At 41.5% G+C, this 25,430-nt stretch overlaps 1 protein-coding gene across 2 annotated transcripts; it reads left to right on the top strand.

Annotated features, from left to right (window-relative positions):
* The first annotated feature begins 3,282 nt into the window (after positions 1-3,282).
* Positions 3,283-25,222, top strand: LOC114784459 (uncharacterized). Of its 2 annotated transcripts, XM_028969879.1 has the most exons (8): positions 3,283-3,484; positions 3,760-3,897; positions 4,104-4,204; positions 4,428-4,576; positions 5,534-5,762; positions 6,165-6,385; positions 23,576-23,681; positions 25,041-25,222. In XM_028969879.1, the coding sequence occupies exons 2-8, from the start codon at positions 3,770-3,772 to the stop codon at positions 25,094-25,096; spliced, it is 990 nt and encodes a 329-aa protein (XP_028825712.1). In that variant the 5' UTR covers positions 3,283-3,484; positions 3,760-3,769; the 3' UTR covers positions 25,097-25,222. The 2 variants fall into 2 exon arrangements, with proteins under 2 accessions (XP_028825712.1, XP_028825711.1); XM_028969878.1 differs by lacking the exon at positions 25,041-25,222 and having other exon boundaries at positions 23,576-25,025.
* The last annotated feature ends 208 nt before the right edge of the window (positions 25,223-25,430 follow it).

Genomic DNA, 25,430 nt, shown 5'->3' with positions numbered 1-25,430 from the left:
CATTTGAGGGAAAGGTCTTACATAATGATAAAGATGATGATGATTATGATGATGATGATGTACTGTAATAGTTCCCCAGCCCACCACCCCCATCACATGCATTAATCAAGTGGCTGCACTTTAGGGCCATTGTGAACACAAGGCCAAATCTACGGCAGGGCAAGGACAAGTACGTGGACGATTTTTTCGAATAAATGTTTAAATCCCTCAGAGTGAATAATTCAATTCAGCCTACACTGTTCATTTAACACAGGGGGGGGCATCTTTGTGGGGGACATGGCTTTAGCCACTGAATGCTAATTTCATTCTGCGCTAAACTCATTCTGATTTAATTAGGTCCCGTGATGTATGCGCCGGCTAATTCGGTGGCTCTTCAGTACATCGGCTCCCCTCCTGCCGGCTGTCGAGGGCTGGTGAAAAATGCAAACGTTACCCCGGCCTGGTTGTTCATTTAAAGGAAAAATAATGAAGTCATGAGAGCCCGACCGATGGATTGAGGAAATAAGAGGAAAGAGACAGGCAAGGCAATGGAAACAGGGCCAAAGTGATTAATGGTGTGCGTGTGTTGCTAAAAAAAAAAAAGAAAAGAAAAATCTATCTACTATGCCTTTGTCTTTGTCTCCTCATTTACTCTTCAAATGTTTTGTCCCTCCGGGAGTGTGTTTAAATGAATAATGACCAAAATGCTTAATATATACAGTGTGTATATATATATATAATGCTGCATCTTGGACAACTACAAATCTGGGATCAATGAAATATGTTAAAGACTCCTTCAGTGGTCTTGCACAAAACAACCAATATTTCTGTATGTATATGAATAGATGTTGGACAGATGCAGTGAAGGCACAGGGCTGATCTGTAACAATTTTTTAATGAGAGACAATCACAGAGCAGATCACTATACTAGACCACAGAACATGATTTCTAAAGAACAGACCGAAGATTGGCTCTGTCTAGACAGACTGTACAGACTTTCTCATATTGCTCATTTGCTGAAAACCTTTCAATTAAGTTAGATGCATTTAAAGAAAGTAAAAGATATTCAGAGTAGAGTTACCAGATTGGACTCCTTTTCTGCATAAAAAAGTGTTCAATTGGCAAAAAGCACCTAAAAGAATGCATTAAATTCTACCCCAGACAATCTGGAGTAGTTGGGGTTGTGGAACATAACTGCGAGCCACAGGATGAAGAAAGAATGACTGACATTGAATAACATTGCTTGAGGTCCCCTAATCGGCATCTCAAACGTTAAACTGTATAATTGGCCAACAATAAAGGCAAACATTTCTATTAAATCTACCTCTTCTGAGTCCCAGTGCATGATGAGGAACTTCACTTATTGCATAATTAATATAGAGACACAGCTTGACAGAAACACTGTGGCTGTTTTGAGTACTAATACAGTTATTAACTATTTTTGTACATTGTTTCATACATTTTATACATTCACCTGGTGACACACAGCAAAAACTCATCAGCTTTGGTTCATTTTGCTTGGAGCAAAGCTGCATCAACACTTGCAAATCAGGCAAGGACAACAAATCCTATGCTGACAGTTTGTCCAGATTCAATGCAAACAGGCCATCTATTCCAATGGTTAAGCTGTTTTTCTTTTGCCAGGTTATGTATTATTAATGGTTGTAGAATTATATGACTGCTGACTGATTATGTTTGTTGAATGCATTGTCCCTGGCTGAGGGTAGCGAAGGGCTCAGAAGTGAGGTTGGCTAATATTTATAAGGTTTTTTTATTAATATGATGCCCTGAAGACTGTGTGGTGTTGGTATAATGTTTAATGTCATAGTAGGGCTGGGTGACATGCAGCAAAATCATATCTTAATATTTTGGGTGATTTTTGTACAAAAACAAATGAAATCCAGGAAATTCATTTTTACAAAACAGTAAGACATGACCGGATTTTTTATTAATCATCAGGGACTATGTGATTGGACAAATACTCATATAGCAATGACAAAAATATTGCAAATGACCCTTAGCTATGCATATAATTTGTCTTTAATCCAATCTGTTATATTTGTTGTACATTGTACATTATTTTTGTTGTACATGTGGGGCAGTGGTGGCCTAGTGGTTAAGGAAGCGGCCCCGTAATCAGAAGGTTGCTGGTTCGAATCCCGATCTGCCAAGGTGCCACTGAGGTGCCACTGAGCACCTCATGCAGAGGACAAATTTTACTGTGTGCACTGTGTGCTGTGCTGCTGTGTATCACGTGTGACAATCACTTCACTTCACTTCATTACATAATTTAAGCCTCACAATTGTGTCCCTTTGTATATTTGTATATAGCTGTGATTAACAATAGAATTCCATTGTAATACACAGCACAGCACACAGTGGCACAACAAAATCTGTCCTCTGCTTTTAACCATCACCCTTGGTGATCAGAGGGCAACCAAGACAGGCGCCCGGGGAGAACTGTGTGGGGACGGTGCTTTGCTCAGTGGCCCCTCATTGGCTCAAGTTCATGGGTTTGTTTCCTTATCGCTAGGTCAACCATTAGATCATGTAAGAAATAAGTCCACTCCTGTTTGCCTTTATTTTATGTTCCATAGCAGTTTTAGAAACTGTGTAAAGTGTAGCCCAGGTGCACTTATGTATGTATTGTAGACTTTTCCTTTCTATTTTGCAAGAAATAATTGGCAAACTATCAATACCCGAACCGCCAAGGTGACACTGAGCAAAGCACTGTCCCCACACACTGCTCCCTGGGTGCCTGTCTTGACTGCCCTCTGCTCACCAGGGGTGATGGTTAAAAGCAGAGGACACATTTCGTTGTGTCACCGTGTGCTGTGCTCCAGTGTTTCACAATGACAATCATTTCACTTTCACTTAGTATTTTCCCCAGCTATATACATGTTGAACTCTCAGTATTTTTAGACCATTTTTAACTATATAAGTATTGTTGCTCTGGAAAAAAGGGACAAAAGGAAGGAAATCTCTTCTATTAGTGGTTGACAGTATGAGAAATGATGTCAAATAAAATTGTGTAAGGATTTGGTGTCCCGTTCAGTATTTGTATTTGGTAGATGATTTGTAAATATACAGTACAGGCCAAACGTTTGGACACACCTCATCATTCAATGTTTTGCCTATACTGTATATCTTTGTCAATATGCTTGTATTTTCATGTACTTTACCTCTGTATAATTATTGCAGTATCACTACATGGGGGTTTGAGCCGAAATGTCAGATTGCACAGGGCACATTTAGTTTCCACGTGACGTAGACGCTGACGTCACTATAACGCGGCGGGGGGAGCTCGGGCGCTCCACGTGGCCTGTTGTTTACGTCTTCTAAGAAAGCGTTCCGACTCCGAAGGAGCGCGAGGGGCGGTTGTGAAACCGCGTCCCTGGATATAATTTCACTCCTCGTGACCCCCTTTTTTTCCGCAAGAGAAATTAAACGTTGCCGAACCCACATCCCACGTTTTCCGTCCCTCGGATCCGCGACCTCGTAAAAGGTATCCGTTCCGGCCTCCTGTTGTCTCTTGTCTCTGTGGTTCCTGCTCGGCGCGTGCTCGGCGCGCTGGGGGTCGCGCGCACAACTTGTTGCCCTTGACAGGAATCCGATAGCCTGTTAGCATTCTTATCGTCGGTAAACATGTCGAGGAAAAGGGTCCCCTTTCTCGGCATTTGAATTTTTCTTTTGCACTGGTTTGTGCTTTTGAGGTGGATAGTTCGCGGAACGCGAATCTGAGTGTCGTTTTAGTTTCACGAACTTCACTTGGTCTTGCAGACAGCGCCGAATGATGTTACAGCTGGGAAGCTGGCTGGCCCAGTTTCACGCCAACCCCGGCCGAGTCACATCAGAGGCGGCGGGAAAGAAGGCAGAGGAGTCCGGCCCTGCGGTCCAGGACTTCCTCAAGCATGCCAGGTAGCCGAGAAGCTGGGATTGAGGTTAAAAATTCTGTTTGGAATGTAAAGTACTTCAGTTTTAGTTGTTGTTATTAACAAAGTTTTAAAATATTTGATGAGACCAGGGCTCACACACCCTACCTACTAATATCAGCGTGACTATTGAGATAAGGGCAAGAGTTTGTATTTGTTTTTTTCTTCCTTTTTTTGTGGTTGGACACATAGGAACATAAGTGGGCTGAAGAAAGTGGACATGTTCTGCAACCTGAGAATTCCCAACCAGTATCAGACATCCAGGGATGAGATCAACCTAGTAATCCTCACAGGTTCATTGCTGCCCTTCATCACAATGCTGTAATACTGTGTTTATTTGAACCAAAAAAATGTTGTTGTCTATACGGTCAACACGTTTTTGTCCTGTCTTATATTCAGGACAATATGGTAATAATAAGAGGGTGTTTAATAAGACTGTAACCCAGTCATGTGCTAAGGAGCATTTAAAAAAAGCTTCAGTGCTTCTATTGTTTCTTTGTTACTGTTGTGGTGAAGGTCACGGGGTGTTCTGTGTCGATGTGAAGAGCTGGGCGGGCCTTGTGCTGGAGAACAAGCAGAACTGGCACCTGCAGGTTAAAGACGACGACCAAACCATCAGCAACACCTCGATACAGCAAGTCGCTAACCCTCTGCAAGCCATAATGGTACTGCAAACCTAAATAGCTTCAGATGTCTTCTAAAGCAGATCATTTCTCCCCAATGTTCTGTTCTTGTAATCAGAATTATGACCACTTCCCAAATTGCAAAATTCTCTTAGCTTACCTTGTAGAGTAATGCCCGTTATTATCTATAACAAGATTTAAAAAAATCTGTAGCTTTAGTTTTTTTTTTTTGTTGTTGTTGCACATTTCCTATAAGATTGCTTATATAAAATCTATGTTTAGAATGGTGCTTCAAAACGCAGTTTATCTTTAGTGGCTCTTTGCAATAGATTGTTGCAATTATCCAGGCCAGAGAACAAAAGTGTATAAACAAGCACAGCACCACTGAGCAACCCCAGGCCAAAAACCAGCTGTTGTAACCGAGGGGCCGCTGGGGGGGCTAACAGACCAAGTGCACTTTTTCAGGGGGGTATTTTTATCACCTTGTTCAGCCAGCATCTTCTGAAGAGCAGCTACAGTTTGAAGGAACATGGCAATTTTTTTTAAAGGCCAGGTTGTGTTTTCAAATGCTGTTAATGGCACAGCATTAAATTGTTCTGCAGAAAATGTCCGTTTTGCTGTGAAGAAGTAAGTCGTCTTTTCTGCTGGTTATAAGATTTAAAAAGTGCACTTAAGCTCCACAGTTTCATATAACAATAGCTGTACAATGGTTTAATCGTATCAAATGTACGGTGACCACTGTTGACCATTTGTGTTAAATTAACAGACCAAGACTTTTACAGTGCACAGTGGGTAAGACATTATTTCCCATGTGCCAGTTTGAGGGGGAATGATAAAGAAATTACAGGGTTTATTTTCACATATTTAGTCATTCAGTGCCTGTATATGCTGCATTGGTAATAGTAGTCATGTAAGCAATGGTGGAACAGTGATCCAAATAGTCACGCATTGTGGAAGAAGTCCCTGTATTACATTATCCAACAATTTGCCTTGTTTTAGATCAAAACCACCAACCTGTGGAACCACATGAAGCGCTGCGGTGTGAAGGTATCCCAGTCGCTCTTTGTCCCTCGGGTCATCTTCCTCTCACCTCACTGCCACCTGGATGACACTCTGAAGAACAGGAAAGAGCTGGTTGCACACGATGACCTGGACGCATTCCTGAGCTCATTCAGGGAGGGCTATGTGAGCTGGTTGTCAGACGCACTGACACCATCATGGATCTCAGGTGAATATCTCACCACTGTTCTGTGTCACAGTTGTCAGTTTTATTAGAAAAGCTGACTTCATACGTAAACTGCTGCCAATTATGCCCACTATGCCTCTAATCAAAGGTCTGTTTTACTGACCCAAATGTAAGATATGTCTGAAAAGCTAACTTCCATTACATTCTTACATTCCAGGTGTAGATACCTATACATGCTGCCAAATATAAGTGTTTTAATTAGTCTTGACAACAAAAATAAAATTTTAGTATGTATATAATTTCCAGTATTTTCATGCCTGTTTGCAGATTCTGTGTAGTTTTCCCCCTGTGTATGAATCTTGTTTGTGTGTGTGTGTGTGTGTGTGTGTGTGTGTGTGTGTGTGTGTGTGTGTGTGCGTGTGTGTGTGTGTGTGTGTGAGACAGGTCACCTGTCGTATGGGCAGCTGGGTCAGCTCCGGGAGGTGCTGAAGCGAATGGGAACGTGGGACGTGGTGGAGCTGCGAGGTGGGGTGCAACTGAAGGGGGATTTCCAGAGCTGCACGCACATTGCACTCAACAGGCAGGAGACGGAGCAGCTGGAGTTTAGTGCCATTGGAACGCTGTCTGCTGAGTCACTCTGGGCGCTGCTGGGACACACACCACAGGTCAGAGCCGTCATTGAAACACGCACACAAACATAGGGATATACAATAACATGTACCCACATAGACATTAATATAAATTCACACATGTACACAAAAGCACTCACTGATAGACCAAACAACCTCACATATACATACATATTTTTACAATTAGAAATTCTGATTATATGATTATATGTGTGTGGGGGGGAAAGATGCAAAGACTGTGTTGTAGGATGAGTTAAATAAACAATGTTTAAACATCATAACTTCAATCAAAATTGCAATGTTAGGAGTCGATATTGAAGAACTACAAAAGTTCTAAATAGCCTGTACTATCATTTAATATACTAAATATGAGCCATCCAGCAGAAATAAATGTGCAACTTCCTACCTTTTAAAGCCGGCATGCTGTCCACAGGAAAATCAGAACTGAACATTTGGCCTTATTAGACTGGACAGTTCAGAGATGTATGAAGCAGGCAGAAATAAAACCTACATTCTATTGTCTATTACTCTGTGACAGTAAGTCCTGACAGTGCATAACTATGTGCTAAGCTTGGGGCTTTTTGCCTGTGTAATTATTGTGTTCTGGGTGGCAGAAGTAATTACACACCAGCAAAAAGTGACCTTACACTAGCGAACGGGCCCCACAATTAGCATTTAGCACCAGTTAGAAAATACCCTCCCTAGTGTTAGTCTTCAAAATGAGTCCCAGCTTTCCAATGATAATGTAATGTTGTAATATAATGTTGTTTCCAATTGGCCATCTGCACAGAATATTCCAATACTGCCATGTCTTTATGAAAAGGGGTTTAAACAGTACTCTATACAGACATCTACAACTACAATCATACTACAACTCACCCACCAAATGAATACTAATTTGTCCCCTCCCTAATTGTTGCACTGGATCTGCCTGTACCCATGTAAGCCACCAGGGGACAAGGGTGGCACAGATGCTGAGATTTTCACATCACCCCAGGACCCGTAGCACTAGTCATAAATTACCCATGAGTCTTCTTGAAGACAACTCCGAAACACAGCGGCCCATTCATTTAGTTCAGTTTACAAGAAATCAATATCAATACAGGCTGCCACACCGATGAAAAATGAGCCAGGGTGACGGCAGAGGTGCAGCGCTCAAACCAACGTCTGTGAGGTCTAATGCCAGAAAGTGGGAAGGGGAGGGGGTAACAAACTCTGTGTAATCAAATCCAAATTCGATTTTTGTTGTGTTCAACAAAAATGTAATCTTTTTGGTCCCTGTGCTTAAACTGCATAAAGTTCGGTGGCTGCAAACTTGGTCTTTAAGCAAGAACACATTCATTTTTAGTTAATTTTATATCACAACATTCTTGAGCCATTCTGTTGTATATAATGTTGCAGGGCTGGTTCATGCTGACATTACAGTAACAAAAAATTATACAATAAAGTATTAGTTAGTACAAAATGTAATGGTACTAGTTTAGAAAATAATATAGAGTTGAAGGATTTTCATTTACGTTTTTTAAACACCTACACACAGAATTAGTGGCGCTTTGTGTTTTTTCTCATCTAGCCGAAAGTAATCACATTCAGCAGAGCAGCAAGATGAAATGCCAGCAGGTGGCAGTGCTGACAAGTTTTGACAGATCAAATCACAAGCGGAAGGTATTTGTGTGTGTTCAGCAGCCTCCAGTGTCATGCGTGGCATCCCGTTATCACTGGCTTTGTGCCATTGCTGCTCGCAGTACCTGTTGACGTTGGTATAGATTGTTGTCCACTGTATTCAGACTCCGATCGCTTTAGCTTTGCAAACCTTTATAATGATTTTTTGAAGACGACATTCTGATTTAATTGGTCTTGAAGCAAACAATGGACAAAGTGTCAGGTAAAGGAATCTTCAGTAAATTGCAGGCACTCTTCCTCATGGTACAACGGCACCGATCAGTCCCGTGGTGGAACAGCATTGTGTCCACAGGGTATTATATTTAGGATAGAATCTTTTTAGCCCAGGCTCTCTTCGAGAGCTGCTAAGTGTTTATTAGCCGCCATAGAAAGCACGGAACAAAAGCCAAAGGATTACCTTACAGTCCCCGCATACTTGTATCATAACTTCAGTGCAAGCTGCAGCAAATCGCGCTGAAAGAGGAACTGGCGGCCTTTCAAGCGAGCCGGCCTCAGATCCTGGCAGTCCACGCCGTATTATGTTAACACCTGGGTGTATCTGAAGGGCGCATTAGCAGAACAATGTGGTCAACAGTATCCCTCATTACGTAGCTGCCTGCCTGAAAGGCCAAAGAGGCAGGTAGGGATGCGATGACCTACATAGACCTGGGGCAGTGGGAGTACAATGGTAACAAGGCAAGTGTTTTTTTTTTTGTTTTTTTATAAAAGATGTCTTTTTTTTTTTTTTTTTTTTAAGTGTTTTGATGGGATGGGCGTTTCTTAAGCAGGCAAGAAATAATGCTCTTTTTTTAAAGTGTGACCAACAAAATACAAAAACACATAATGCTGTTTTGACTGAGACAAATTTTTGAGAAAACAGCTCTTTCTGTTATCCAACTGTTGATTTTATCAGGGAAAAATGGTTATGAGGTATTCATCTTTTGGCTTCATTTATCACCTTCAGTTCAAATGGGTACATGAACGTGTTTCATTTATGCAAACAAAAAGTGAAAATAAATTAATTATGCAAAAAGGAACCTCAGCATTTACCTAAAGTCTAACCATATATTACAGTGAGTAGTAGTTAGTTTTGTCATTTTTCTGCAGCAACATTCAACACTTGTTACAAAATATCACAGCAAATAAGAGAGAATGCTGGTAAGATGTCGCCACTTTTCCACGCTTTTTTTGTTCAGGTAAATGAGTGTTTAGGCTATTCTATGCTTGCAATTACAGATGAATCCTCCAGTTCCTCCTGCAGCCCAAAGGCTTGCACACTAGGTGGGATTGGTGACTAAATTGTCCATCGGTGTGTGTGAGTGGTGTGTGTGCCATGTGGTGGGCTGGTGGCCCATCCTGGGTTGGGCTCTAGCATGTGCAACCTTAATGTGTATTAAGCCGTTATGCACAGAACAGCAATGTCCGGTGTCTGGCTGGATTAAGCGTTTATAGAAAGTGGGTATGAAGTGAGTATATGGAGGGATTTTTCCTCATCCTATCAATCATTTTATATAGATTTTTCCTGCAATGTTTTGTCCTATCACAGGATTTTCTGCAGTTCATTCATTGACAAAATGACCATAGTTGTATAATTGAGACATAAGTGAGTTCACATACTCTCTTGCATGGTTTTCAGATGCGCTTCCCTTTGTGTTCAGAATGTCAGTGACTAATAGCACTCAGCACCACATAAGGCTCCGCTCTGCTTTTCCCTCCATAACGACATGCTCATTAACCTGGCTCAAGTAATTGTATAAGAAGATAATTGCACGTGGACGCCTTCTCCCTCTAGATGTATGTAGTGTACCACTAGACCTCTGTCTGTGACCTCTGTATGTGGGTCTTTTTAGTCCTTTATTCTGTCAGGTGATGCCTTCTTGGATCTAATTGACTGGCTTACCTTCAAACCACTTTTGGTTGTCGAAATGAGCTGACCAGTCTGTGGTACACATACCAGCAGGAAACGGTGATGCCTACCTTTTCTTAATTTTTTTTTTCTGTTTTCGCCCCTTGAGTTGTTAAAATGGAATAAATTGCCACACACATACTGCGGTGTCCCTGCCCCAAGCCTGGTCAGAACTGCACAGTAGCCCTGAAGGGTCTCACCGTGTTGAAACACAAGCCTATGTAAAAAAAAAAAAAAAAGTTTCTTAATGGAATCTCTGGGTTTTTTCCCCACCCCATATTTCACCCAGAAACATGACACTCATTTAATAGATTGTGCTGAACACGTGCCCCAAAACCCCGGCTTAGCGTGACATCGCCGGCCTCAGTGGAGCACAGTCGCTGCTCTCTCTCCGTCTCTATTTACCAAAGCCGTGACAGGATCATTAGAGCCCTTTGCAACCCATTACTGAGGTAGAATAAACAGTGCATGGTGACAGCCTAAACAAATTGATGCCCCCCCATGTCTCTCTCTCTTTCTCTGAAGGAAAAAATATATAATAATAATAATAAGGGACAAGAACGAAAACAAAAATCTTCATGTTCTTCCACTTTTAAAACAAACCCTACAATTTGTCATGCATAGATGCAATGGATCAATACTTTTATGAAGTGCCATTGTTGCCAAAGGGCCAACTAAATGTTTAAAATGACTGCTCAGATTTGTTTTCGACCAAACGTGAAAAGAAATCCATAAAGCCGTGTGTTAACACAGCCCTGGAAAAATTAATGAGAGTGGTGCACCATTTTCTTTTTTACTCATGTCTTAATTGATGGGCTTGTGTCTTGGTGAGATGTTATTTATATTCTTTAATTAACTACTCTGTCAAAAAAAACTCAACAATGTTACAATAATGCTAAACAACCAATAAAAATATAATTAAAACTCATTAGTTCAGCTGTCAAGTCCACAACAGAGGTTACCCAACCTTTCCTTGCTAATGAGCAAGAAGGTGAAATTTATTGTGAAGCACAGCACGTGGTGCACAAAATTAAATGTGTCCTCTGCTTTTAACCATCACCCTTGGTGAGCAGTGGTGCTTTCCTCAGTGGCACCATGGCAGCTCAGGATTTGAACCAGCAAACTTCTCATTAGGGGTCCACTTCCTTACACACTGACCACCACTGCCAACTATTAATTGACTTGGAATGGCTGGCATAGTAATAGGAAGTAATAAACACATTTTCAAGTTTATGTATTATTAACTGATTTGCCACGTAACTATTGCCTTGCATTGCAATTTTTTATAAAGTAGATGGAAAATTTACTGGGTACAAAGAACCTCAAAAAGTGTGCCATTTTGTCATCTAAAGGGCTGTTTCATCTGACAAAAGTTGAATTTTTCATGGCAATCGCTACTGATACAAGACCTTTAAAATTATTTTGAATGCATTTTAGAGCTACTTAATTATGCAGAGTGTGCACCATTTCCATTTGGTTAATCGAGGTCAGCCCATGGGGCCGGCAGCTGTGGTGGGGAAGAGGGAGGGAGACGTTGGAAGACACTCGATAGCTCCCCGGGCGCACTTTGCTTTCAGACACCAGGAATAAGGCACATCTTTGATTTGCGTGTAAACAGGGGCAGGAGCTGAGCCGAGATGTGGCTACAGGGCCAGTGAATGGTGAAGTTCCAGATGAGGCTTTAGGACTGTTTACAGTATACACTACAGAAGTGCCTTCTGCAAATACTTTATTCAAATCATTTGTATGGGGGGGGCTCTTTCCTAGAAGCTAATTTCATAGTAAATTGTGTCTGTCATCTTTTAATGTAAACTGAGAAATTGTCAAAATTTGCGCATGGCAGCTGAGTGAGACTTTTTTCATCCCTTCTCAGCTCTCTTGAAAAAGAATGTAAAGCACGTCAGCATAACATGATGCTGCTCTACTCTGGTCAGTCAAGACATGAATGAATGAGTTCTGCTGATTATTTGTCAACCACATTTAGGGAAAAATAATATCATGATTGTTTTATTGCACAGCAGCAATTCGTAAACTTTTGACCACCTATATTGTTGCACCTCCTAAATTGTTCAATAAATGAGGCCCAGAGTATAGGACTCTATGCCCAGCTTTCAGTGTTTTCAGTGCTGGTCTGCCTACCATCGAATGATGGTGCTGCTTATAGGAGACTGCTGGAAGTCCTGCATTGTGGGCTGATGGCAGTGAGATAGAGCAGAGTAGTCTGGTATTGATGAATTACAAGTTTTTTTTTGGCTTTTTTCCTCTTTTTTTCAAAAGCCATTCTATCTGCTTCATTCAGTCTCTGAAGAAGAAGTCACCACATTATTTAGTGTGTGTGTGTGTGTGTATGTGTGTGTGTGTGTGTGTGTGTGTGTGTGTTGTTCATGGGGTGGGGGTAGTTGTCTATGAAAGAGGGTCACTGCTTTTTGTCAGAACCACGTTCCACTGACAGACAGACTGTACCAGACAGGAAGTGAGTCATGTGGCTGGATGCCAGCAAGACGGAGGGCCTATCATGCAACTAACAGGCGCTTATGTCAATGGAAATGTCACTGATGTTTTCCCGTTTGCGGGAAAATAACTTAAACTGCCTCATAATGAGTTGACATCAGATTTCCAGTATCTGCAACACTGACGTGCAGCATATCTTAACATGCTAAGCAGAAATATCCGTTAATCACACAGACAATTGGTCGTATAAATGAGGGCAGGATGGGCTGCAATTACTGATTATTTGAATAAGTAATACACCAACCACGTCACTGATGGATGCATATTTTGAATTGCTTCTATCGAGGCACTGTAACATTGATGTGTTTGTAAGCAATTTCAGTGGTAGTACTTTTCCCAACATTTCCTTTATTAATTAATTTTTTTGTAATTATTTAATTATTCATATTGCACACATGACTGATGAATACCTGTATTGGTGTGCTGATTGCGAAGCCACAGGTACATAATGCACCGTCTAATCAATCCATTTTACACTTTTAGGGTGTGTGCTGGTGCACCTCTGCTTGCTGTCATATGTTGTGGGAAGTGTGTTAAAGCCCATGCAGGAAGCTGGTGAAGTTTTCAATTCACAGATGAATGCCTGTTGATTCCTTCTTTGAGCATTAATGTATATAAACATCGGGAACATTCATCACACTCTTGTATGTTTTTCTCTTCACAACGAATGTTTCAGCGAAAAGAAAAGAATATAAATAACCAAATAACCATTGTTGTGCCAGTTGACAATGAAAAAGAATTGTTCCATTCATTTATGAAACACATGCCACACTGTCGCATGTGGGCAGCAGGACCAATTAACAACCAGTGCTCAACTGGATAAATGGTAGTAGAAATGGTAGTAGGTCAGTTTCCTTTGAAAATGCATGAGGATTTTTAAGGGAAGAAGTTGCGGAGATGATTGGATTAATTTAATCCCACAGTCAAGTATCCTTTCTGTGGATAAAAAATGGAAATGATCTGTCATTTTTCAGACTTCTGTAATGAACATGTACCTCTTCAAACTTACTGGGTGGGTGATTTGGAATAATTTGTCCCAAAGTGCTTGTAGGGACCATTTGAGAAATTAAACTATCTGCAATTACACACACAAGAGTGCCGCCCAGCCACAAGTGCCACAGAGGAACTGAAGACGTTGGCGGATATGCATTCGTCTGGCTGAAAGTACAGAGAGAATGTACTTTCAGTGGTGGTTTTGTAGTTTGTTTGAATCTATTTTGTTCAGTTTGCATGGAATGTCTAGAAAAGGCAAATTTACTATATAGGTTTCACTGTATAAATTATATCAATATAAATGGTTCTAAAAATGACATATATATGGACATGTATAATGGTTCATAAAAAATGACATATATATCCATTCCTTTATAAGTAGTTGTAGTTTCTTTGTCTTTACAATGATTGCTTTTCTGTCCTTTCCAACACTATGCTTGAGTCCCAAAGTAGTGACTGATTTGTAATCAGAAATAGATTTTTTGATTGATTCTTAGGTGAGTTGTTTTTTACAATATATTATCTCGTTTTTCCATGGAAAATAAGGACACTTACAGTATAAGGGTTGAAGTGTTGGGGTGTCAACTGTAGGGCTTGTCAAAGCACATTGAGATGTACTGTATGTAATTTTTGGACAATATAAAAAAAAAAAAAAAAAGTTGTTTGGTACATTAGTGTATGTGCAAAATGTTAGAATGAGGAACATCCTAGAAACCAAAGCCAAAGAAGAGAATGGGCCAATATCTGTTATTGCCTTTATTTTCTGCTTCAAATTTCCAATTACTGATAGTCCTTATTTGGGGGAGTCACAACATCAGATGGGAGAAGTTATCCCACTGTGCTGAGTGGCTTTTTATAGACATAAGCACATTGCACCTGCATTTGAAGAGGAAAAAAAAAATGTAATAATAAATTAGAATTCAAATAATGCTCCTTCAGCCATTTCAGATGTTAATGAGTTTTTTTAATTTTTTTTATTTCACTATTATTTGCACAATTGTGTGTTGACTTGTAAACATGATGTCAGTTACAAAAACGATACGTGCTCCTTTTCTTTTTATTAAGTAATTAGCATTCATGCTTTGTTGCGTTTTGTTGGTGGCAATTAGTCGCACACTATCTGGTAGGCCAGCGTTGATCCCCGGACAAGATTTTGTAGGTGGCTTTTAATTGAAGGCACGGCGCATAGCGCTTTAAATGCGTGTTTGTTTAGGGGCCGTTTCGGACGTCGCTTTTGCGCACAGGAGGCTTAATGAATGAGGAATCAATAGAGCTTCATTAAAGTCCCAGCAGCCATCCCACTTCATTAAGCCACCCCCCACCCCCCCACCCCCCGAACGCCGTTTGCTTTAATTGGCCGGCACTGAATGGAGCAGCGGAGTGGATGGAGCAGTAGAATTAGCATATCTATCAACATTTCTCATACACTCTTTCTTCTGCCCCGTGTTTGCACCTACAGACTCGACAATTGCAGCTTCAAGTTTCATGCAGGTCATGCGTTTTCATTGAATTTTCATTGCAAATGGTGTTATTTCTGCTTTTGTCGGTCAGCGGTGCATACTGCTTGAGCATTTCCTCTCCTCCCGAGCTAATATTAATTTGAAATTGTTGATCGGGTTATTATGGGGTAATTCTTATGGATTGCTGAGATCAATGCAGGAGCTGCCTGGCGCACCTACAAACACACACACACACACATGCTGGCAATCAGCTATGTCTTCATTAACGCTCAGTAAATCATAATCGTCTGTGTTGAAAAGCCTCAGCGATGGCTGCTGCACTTCCACGGCAGGGTGCAGCCACCGAGCTCCCCGGTAGAAGCGCTTGTCATTTAGAGTCATGCCATCTGCTGTGCTTTACGTGAAATGACAGATAAACCAGTTAGCGGACACTTTGGCCCACTGTCTGTTGTTTTGATAATCACCCTTAATAACGCTCAGCATCAATATGCTCTTTTAAACCCAATTTGGTGGGCCCAATGGCAGCCGGCGCGTGCAACAGGGTAACGTCATTCAGCAATGTTTGTGAAGAGTCGAAATTAAATCAGTCATAGATTGTGCTCTCAAGATGCCCCCTCCCCCAACCCTGAGAAAAAAACAGAACCATTCAATAGGAGAAAACAAGGGTTCATATTTAAGCCGCTCACAGAAAATGCACTTAACCAGATGAAGATGGAGTGAGGAACACGCAGAGGGATGTTAATGTCCAGCGCTGAAGTTCTAATGGCTTCCTCCGGAGTGTGCTGGGCTCTGCACACTTTGGGGTCATAGCCAGGAGCAATTTACCATAATTGAGTAGAGTTTTGTATGGTGGATTCCCTTCGGGTAGGGTTTCCCTGTTTTTTTTTTTTTTTGGGGGGGGGGAATAATGGAGTTTTCATAAACTTAATTGCTAATGGGCACCCTGAACAATCACAAGAGTCACAAGAGGTAGACGTTCTCATTGTCTTTGGTGTTCATGGTGGCCACCTGCCGCTGGCTCTGTGAGGATGAGACCCTTGTCTATTCATCTGTTTCCCTCAGGCTATTTATCTGTCTGCCCTTTGCCTACACTGTCCACGGACCTAAGCTATGGTCATTTTTGCTGTATTAAACGTTTAAGTGGATAACGCCAACAGATGTCTCTTTGAATGTGTGTGTGTTTTGCCGGAGTTGTGTAGTAATAGGATCTTTACTGATGAGGGTCAGGGCAGACCATTCATCTACATTTCTCTCCCTTCTCTCCTGAATCTGGTTGTTTAAATGTAAGTTGAATTTAATTGAACTGACTACAGTTATTAGAACAGCAAATCATCACGTGTTTCACAATTCGATTAAATTCAAAGTCAAAACAACTCCTCAACCACAACAAATTTAATCTGCACTGACATGTAAAACTTGTTAATAAATTGGAAAGCTTGAATCTGTTGTTTTCTTTTAATGCATATCAATCATAAACACAGCATAAGTAAATTGTATTAATTTCAGAATTCACACAATGCCTTCAGATTTTTCAGCCATGGCACTGTGCTATAAGTCTAGTATGCACCTTCCGAACTGAAAAAAATATGAAGAAAGATAAAGGTCCATGTTCTCTGAGTTCCTGTTGGTGTATCGGTCATAAAACAGTTTGGATGTTTGATTTATTGCACAGGATGTAAAATATGGCACAGCTTGCTGTACGTTTTACTACCTGTAACCCAATGTTTGGCACATTGCTCTTTTTTCCATCTGCATTTGAATGCTAGGCAATGGAAGCAAGCTCTGCATTACAGGTTCACATGTGTCTGCGTCTGGTGAGACATGAGCAAACAAAAAGGGCGCCCGTCACCGGCTGGTATGGGTTTACACACTGACAGGGTTCACCTGAAACTCTGCACTCATGGCTCCGGGTGAAACACCTCCCCCGGCTCGTTCCCCATGCTGCTGTGCGATTGCGGAACAGGATCGGCCGTTAGCTCGCTGAAAGGCTAACATGCAGGTGGTGACACGTCTTCTCACCCCCAAACAAAGAGCCTGGGATGATACTCACTGGTTGAGGTGTCCGTGTTGCACAAATTACAAAGCAGAGGTGTTGAAGAACATGGCTGCTTTTTCATCTTTTACTCTTTCAGTTTGATTAGACAACCATTTTTTATTAAGCAGTTTTGGCCGATGATTTTACAGGTATATGAAGGGCGTTCAAAAATCTGAAATCTGTGCAAAGCCTGATGAGATAAGATGATCCTTTATTAGTCCCACAATCCAGAATGGTTTGAAAATGTGTATACACTGCACTATTAATTTGTGATGTCCTGGGGCAGCTTTAGGGCAACCGTACAAATTGAACCATGCTGCAAACTGAACCGTTGGTTTGCAGTATATTTTTAAATTACTAGGTCATACCTTTTTTTTACATTTACAGCATTTATCAGACGTCCTTATCCAGAGCGACTTACAATCAGTAGTTAGAGGGACAGTCCCCCCTGGAGCAACTTAGGGTTCAGTGTCTTGCTCAGGGACACAATGATAGTAAGTGGGGTTTGAACCTGGGTCTTCTGGTTGCGAGTGTGTTACCCACTAGGCTACTACCACCCTATTTTTGCCATGATAAACAAAGAAAAATTAAATACTCTGTTCCATCAGTGTCTCTGCAAAGGCCATTCAGTTCAGAGACTGAAATGTTGGCTTGAACAAAATCATGCTTATCATGTTCTTCTCTTATTATAAATAATTTTTTTTTTTGCCATTTCCTGCCCCATTTTTATTAGTCACTACCAACCATTAACAAAGAGCCATGCTCTTTCAGTGTGCTGGGGGTGTCACGTTGTCTCATGGGGGTAAAAGGTGAGATAAATGATGAGGAGGTGACTTACGTCTTTCACAGTGCACCGTTGAACTTGGAAATGATGTCATCGCCGAGAGTCCTCTCGTGATTCAGAAAGTGAGAGGGTGTGTACGGGCCAGGCGGCCAGCTCTGACCCACACCCTTCTCCTAGGGGCAAACCCTGCGCTCTACAACCTCTTGTAGAGAGGCAGAAAGAAGCCCCTCCCTGCTAGAGTTCAGTCTGGAGGACGAGAGAAACACAATGAGCACATACAAAAAAAGACAATAGCCAGTGGAAGGCTAAGCAGCAATCGTTTAGCACGATTGGCTTCGTAAATATTAAATTGTGGTTGAAATTTGATTGTAGTGTAGTACCCCTATTAATAATGTCTACCTGGGTTCTGCGGTGCATATGTAACTTAATATTAAGGATAAACATAAAATTATAATTACAAGATTATCTTCATTAGATATTTTGGCCTGCGGCAACCCACCTTATTATTAAATCGAATGACAATTTAAACAGCTAGTGCAGGATTTTAATTAATACAGCAGGCAACATAAGTATAGCACTCATAACCTCCTTTTTCTTAATAAAGCAATTTACAATATCCAAATTAATTTGGAACGTATTTACATAAACCTTCAAACATCACACTATCATAACCCCAAATATAACATACAATTTATATACCCTTGTACTTAAATGTCCACTGCATATACCAGGTCAGTGTTTTTCAAGCATGAATCAGTCTTTCAGTCTTTACAGCCAAATAACATTCATTACACGTTCAAACTTCATACTTTTTTTTTAAAAAGTCACCGTTGCAGGCCTCGGCCAAGATATTAAGTACCTTTACCCTGGTAGGTGGTTGGTTCACATGAAAAGGAATAAAGCACGTTGACGCAGGATCCGAGATGTTGGCACGAGGTGTCCACATTGCAGTGGGGATGGTTCCGTGTTTGGAACCATGAGCCCCCCGTTGTCCAAAGTCTAACATCATTACTTTGACGATCAGTCTCACCACTACATTGTTTTGGGGCTGTGATGGCCTAGCGGGTAAGGAAGCGACCCCGTAATCAGAAGTGCCACCAAGGTGCCACAGAGCAAAGTACCGTCCCCACACACTGCTCCCCGGGCGCCAGACATGGCTGCCCTCTGCTCACACAGGGTGATGGTTAAATGCAGAGGACACATTTTGTTGTCCATTTTGTTTCACAATGATCACTTTCACTTCAATCTTGCTGATCACTCAGATTGCAACAGTGAATGTCGGAACTCTCTCTTCAAGCTCCGCTCCTGATCTTTTTGCGTTCACGTTAATTCTCTTTTTCCTTTGTTTTTTCTTCCGGTGACCTCTCACCCTACTTCCGTGGAGTCAGGAAACACAAATAACATAAGTCCATTCTTGTATAGTCCTATTGAACTCCCAAGTACATCTTATTAAATACATGCACATTTAACATTTTAGATAAACATGAACATTGTAACATTTAATAACAAAAATCTCAGTCTCCCAGTTTTTTTTTTAATAAACATCCCTATGTGGCTGTTAGGAATATAAAATGATAAAATATCATAGGGCTACAGTTGTATTCCTGAATGTGAAAGTGAAGTGATTGTCATTGTGAAACACTGTAGCACAGCACACGGTGCACCAAATGAAATGCCTCCTCTGCTTTTAACCCATCACCCTCAATGTCTTTATCATAATTTCACAGGGCAGGCAGGTGAGCCTCCCTCCCTGGGCCACTCCTGGCAGATACACCACTTTAGATGTGTCCCTTTGCTTAGTGTCCGCAGTGTGTTTCTGTGTCTATTGTTTCTCCAACCTTGCCAGGAAAAACAAATGAGAATCATACCTGGTAGGAAAATTTGATTTTTCCTTAAGGCACAATGAAGCCCTGTTACCTACACCACCACTAGCATTGCTGAATATATTGGTTTCTTATAAAAGGTCGAGTTTTTTTTAATTCATCTCTCCAGCAACTTAACAGTCCTTCAGGTTATCAAGTCTGAATTGTCGCATGAGCGGGAACAAAAAATATCTAAAACCTTTCTTTTGTATGGAGCCTGGCCCTCGCCAACGAAAAATACCTGGCAGCCAACATGGACCACACGGAAGTCCCCTCTACATTCCTGGGTTAAAGTGTGCCTCAGTTTGAAGGCCAGTTTGAATGACTCCAGACACTCTGGGATTGTGTTTGTATTCTCCCACGTTGGAGCTCTTTTAATTCTGTGGCTGTTTACTGTTATTGTTTTGATATCATTTTGTGGGCAGAAGTAATCGGAGCGCGGCGTGGAAATTCCCTCTCACTTTAAGCTCGGTCGGCAGCGGAGCCAGAGCGCGTCAGTAATCAAGGACACCGGAGCCTCGTCGGTTCGCTCGCATTCTGACGAATCCTTCCGCAGACATAATTAGGGGACTTCAGTTGCAGTGTGCGGGCACCGGACCAGTCCTCGGTTCATCCCAAGCCTTGTCATGATTTACAACCACACATCGCTTCTTGGTTGAGTCATCGGCAAGTATTGTAGTGCACTGTGCCAAGCCATTTGGATTCTGGCTTGTTCCGTCGCAGTCATGTCAGGTCAGCGATGATGGCAAATCGTGATATACTGACCTTTACTGACAGCTTGTGACCAAATGACAACGGTACCATGTTAATACTGGGTGATTTTGTGGGTCTGCTTTGCATTCATTTAAGCGTTGCTTGTTCTTTCACAAGTTGAGATTTATGACCTCTGAGATAAGCCGTGTGTGATTTTTAAAGAGCCTCAAGTAATAGAAAGAGCTAGGTGGTCTCAGCAGAGTGTGTCATCCTCTGTCTGCAGCAGTTGAAAAGCTTAAGGCAGGGTGCGTTGAGTCGGGAGGGTAAGGAGTGTGAGGGTCAGGCTAAGACGATACTTGATCTCTGGAGTTCATTTATTAACCATCAACAGACAAGATTCATTCCCCAGTTCAGACCTGAAGTTCATCCCCCTCCCCTGCTCAAGCGGAAGCAGCCGTAGGTGGTATCTTGATCGGATGAGTCTGAAATCCTGACGTCCCCGTAATTTACCCTGTACACACCTGGGAGCTGCGGTTACTAAACACCAAAGATCTAGACAGCAGTCTAGCCTCGCACGTTCGACAAATATCCTGGGTTCCATAGACAACACTGGGGTCAAATGCCATACAAGTGAGGTATTTGGGGCTTGAAGTGCATGACTCTTTGAGACGACCTTTAATCGCCAAATTTGGAACATGGATGGGGAAATGAATATAGAATTCTTTTAATTAAATTCAATGGATTTAGAAATATTATTTCATTTGAGATACTTGGCACCATTTCAAGAAGCAGGAGTTGAAACATGTTACTCAAATAGTCAGGGAGATCTTGGTTTGGGTTTAAACTCTGGTCACCCCTTCACTTTGTACAGAATTTTTATTAAGTTGTTCTTAACGTAACTGCAACACATAAAGAAAAAGTTTTGCTTTGTGGCATTAAAGAACGTTCACAGTACTTTTCCCCCACTTATGTGCACAGCGCAGACACCACAAAAAAAATGCTGGGCGTATCCGTCGTATTTTAGCTTTTTCGTGTGCCGTACATATTTGTCACCTTAAACCAGATGAACCAGATGGAGTGAAATGGATGCGATAGTTGCAGCCTTTAACCGCCACAATCCAATTCTCCAGCTCTGCTGCTTGTCTCAACTAAAGCCGCAGTTTTCAGAGGTGATAACTTCAGCAAGGTGAAATCTTCTTTAATTGCTGCCAGTCTCCCGTTTCCTGCCCAAACCAGCTGCTCCCCGTGTGCCGACTGCGTGTTCACAATTACGGGAAGGTTTTGTTTCAAACGTGCCGAAATTAATAAAGCTTTTATTCATTCCTGAGGTGTCGGATGCTGCTGTAACACAAGCCACGCTGCATCCAGGCTGTGAGCAGACAGGCTCTGCAACGGTAAACCACAGGCGTCCGCTTTGATTCCCCCCTTCACTGTAGCTTAGAAACCGTATCCCTAAATTGAAGGACAGCAAAAGCGTACGTCTGGCCTCGTTTGCAGGTAATTAGCTGACTCTGCGCGGGTGTCAGGAATGCACAGCACCACACGGATCAGTCACCCTTCTATGAATATCATTTAAATTTCATTCTGTGTGGAGGAGGGGAGCAGAGCATTAGAATCTCTTGTGATCTGGAGGGCCCACCAAGCTCTTTTACCACGTTGAGACGGGCGTACTGAGCAAACGCACAAAAAGGAGCAGCCAGGCTCAGTCCCGCACAGGGTATTTTTCCCCACCTCCGATGCTTATCTGGCTTTTGATGTTGCGCTAATAAAAGGCCCATTGGTCCTCTACAATGACCTGGACAATGGACAAGAGCCAGCACACTGAACTCCGGCCGTCCATGCCATTAACAGATAGGCCCAGACAATTTGTGTTGTGCTGGAGATGAAAGAATAGGAAAGGTGGTGAGAGGGGAAAAAAAATCATAATTGAAAAATTGTCTACGGCCAAAATGAAAGAAAATAGAAACGTGTAAAAGGCATCATAATGTACTTTAATCCTCTGCTATAGCTGTGAAGTAAAAGAATAATACAAATCCTTTAAAATTATTCCTTTGAAATGGATCATGCTGAATGATATGACTATTTAAATCTTATTAAAGGAGCTGAGAACAATAAACCAGGAAAGGCAATTTGACAAAAGTGGCTAGTGGACAGATTTATTTAGGAGTAAATGGTCAATTTTAAGCTTGGGATTCTTCTCTTTCTGTGGTTCTGGAGTACCTGCTAGAGTCCAGGAACATTAATATCATGCAGATTCTGCATTTTCAACACACCAGTAGCAATGGGTCATCATTTTGAAAAGGGTTTTTGTAACATTTCGACATCTCTTCAGATTTTGTGTGGCAAAGACAGTATTAGTCGAAGTGAAGTGATGAATGAATTAGTGAATGAACAGCTTGTGATTCAAAAGGGCAGAGGTGAAGGCCATGAGTGTGTGAGGAGATCTAGACAGGCCAGAAGGACAGTGACCCCCTGACCCATAGGGTCACTGGTAGGACCCTCACCTTAACCTCTACCATGCCACTATATGCACCACCAGTCTGGTCAACACTGACACCTCCCACAGATTTCATGGTGCCTTTATCACTGCATGGCTTTGCCGATACGGCTTCCAACAGAAACAACACATATCGGGGCTGTCCGAATGAACATTTTAATTGCTGCCATTAACACAGCTGCATTTTGTTTACTTCCTGTGAAGGATCTGACCTATGACACAGACATAGATCCCTACATAGAGCTGGAGATGGACAGTGGAAAACAGTTTTAGGGCCGATGTGGCATCTTTTGCATGCACATATACATTTTTTATATTTTTAAGTGGAGAAGTGACTGCAGGGGTGTGTAAAAATGGGAACAACATGCACACAGGTTGTGTCCACAATGCACCTGCATCTGGATGTGTGCAGACAGTAAGAATTAGGTGCAAATAGATTAAAACACACACATTATTCACAGCCATTAGGCATAAATTTGTTTTAATTAAAAAGTCACTGCGCAAAGGTTTGGCAAAAGGATGCTCTTCCCAATGCATGGGACCCGCACCGAGAAATACACTGTCACATTCAGAAAGTAATTTGCATTCAATTTTATTTACTGTCAGCATTGTTACTCTTTCTTTTTCATAACTTTAAGTATGCATCATAGCAAACTTTAGAGAAACTTTAAGAATTGATTAAAATTAATTTACTGCAAAATGTGTGGTTTTAGTTTGAGAACTTTTTCATATAAATATAAACCAATTCCAATACAAACAAAATACCTTTTTGTGCCTTTGCTTCTGTGCCATCTGAGATAACTTCTCAACATTTGCTGCGCAGATCACGGTGAAGATGTACAAGCGAGGCGGACAAGGCTGGCTGGGTAAAGCCCTCAGCGGGAGTGCCACCATTCCCTCCAACACGCACGTGGTGTTCAGGATCAGCGGTGAGGACACCGATGCCAAGATCCCTGCCAACGCCATCCACACAATCACCCTCAGCATATGAGAAAGGCACAGGACGCTCACTGTACCCACATTCTGAGTTCTTAAATTTGTTCCAAAGCAATGCATTTTATGCCCTGAAATATACTGTACAATAACAATAGTTTAAGTATTTAGTTGTGTTTTTTTTATGTTTTTTTTATGTATTTATCAGGATGGGAGGGGGGTTCTTTAAATCAGTGTCTCTCAGGGTAGAGGTTATGCATGCAAAGTTACGACACGTATTCTGGCACTTGCGGTGATTTGCAGGGAACTGCAGAAGTTTTAACAGTTTAATTAGGAGACAATGAGCTTTATGTTAAACCTGTTTGCATTTGAGGTGAAATTAGCATTAGCTTCATACACCCTGTGTAATTAACTGCGTAATTGACTGCGCTGCCTCTCCTCGTCTGGCAATATTATATTTTTGCAAATTCATTGCACAGCACTCAGTGTGGAATTATTTTTTTTTTTTTTTTTACTGCTGCAATTATGCACTCAACCGGTCATTTAACTTGACACATTTTTAAACATAAAATCCATTTGCTGCACCGCTGTCAAGTTGGGGGCTGGCTGTCGCTTTAAAATCCCCATTCGCTTGTTGCAGGTCCGATTCCACTGTTGCATCTGTCCCCATACACGCACAGTGTTGTGGTAATGAATTAGCAACACTAATCTCCTATCGATGACCGTAGTGTCAGCCCCCCTGTTAAAGTAGCCGTTAATTGCTTTTTGTGTCACCACAGCCTGAAGTGTGGTGCCGATCTAAATCAGGAACGCCCCTGTGTTGTGGATAGAGTTGTGGGAAGGTGGCCTGTTTGTGTTCCCATTGACCGTTAAGAGACGAGTAACCAATGAAGCGGCTGCATACTCCCAGAAGCATCGTCGTTTTCATACAGGCCATATAACCTCCCACTTCCCACCAAGCAGACACTCGCAGGAGTCCATTAACAGCTGGCAATCCCATTTACGGTGTCTGGCACTGAGCTAAATTAAGTTACGCGCATCGAAAACATCAGTGCCTTGAGCAAGTTCAAGAAAAATGGCTTCTTTCTACACTATCCATCGCTCTGAATGGAATATCTGTACCTTTTAACTATATTTTGTATGAAAAAACTGCACTCACAGACAAATGTACTTTTACAGATTTGCACACAGAAGAGGTTTTGTTGCAACATAACCTGCATGTATACTGTCCTTGTATTCACTCAGTATAATAGGATGCCTCGAGGCGGCTGTAACTCAACCGTTTTTTATTGTCTTTCTTAAAGTGCAGCACAGCTCTGCTAAAAGCTGTTTTTTTTTTTTTTTTTTTGTTACAGAGATTACTCCTCAGCGATTACCTCGTTCCCAACCTCAAGGCTTCATGTTACTGTGACATTTGCCTTGTTGGTCAGGCCTTAAACTTTGGAATTATTATGAATGTGTATCAAATGTGTTTCTGTTTTGCAATGTTTTAGGTCAACGGCGCCGGTAGTTTGACCTGACTTACAGATGTACTGTACCAGATTTTCAGTTCAATGTGCTTACTGAAGGTTAACACATTTTGCGGTTTTCTTAAATAAAGTAATAAAAAAAATCTATTTCCAGTTAGTCACAGTTTTCTATGGAATTGCGGTTGCATTTTAACAATGTTTACGTGCATGTTTGCATTCGTATCCAAAATAAATTTTCATTCAACAATCGTGTGTTTGTTGTTTTTTTTTTTGTCC

Source organism: Denticeps clupeoides, chromosome 2, assembly GCF_900700375.1.
Source record: "Denticeps clupeoides chromosome 2, fDenClu1.1, whole genome shotgun sequence".
Lineage (NCBI taxonomy): Eukaryota > Metazoa > Chordata > Actinopteri > Clupeiformes > Denticipitidae > Denticeps > Denticeps clupeoides.
The sequence above is the reverse complement of the archived record's forward strand: the minus strand, read 5'-3'. Positions and strand labels throughout refer to the sequence as shown.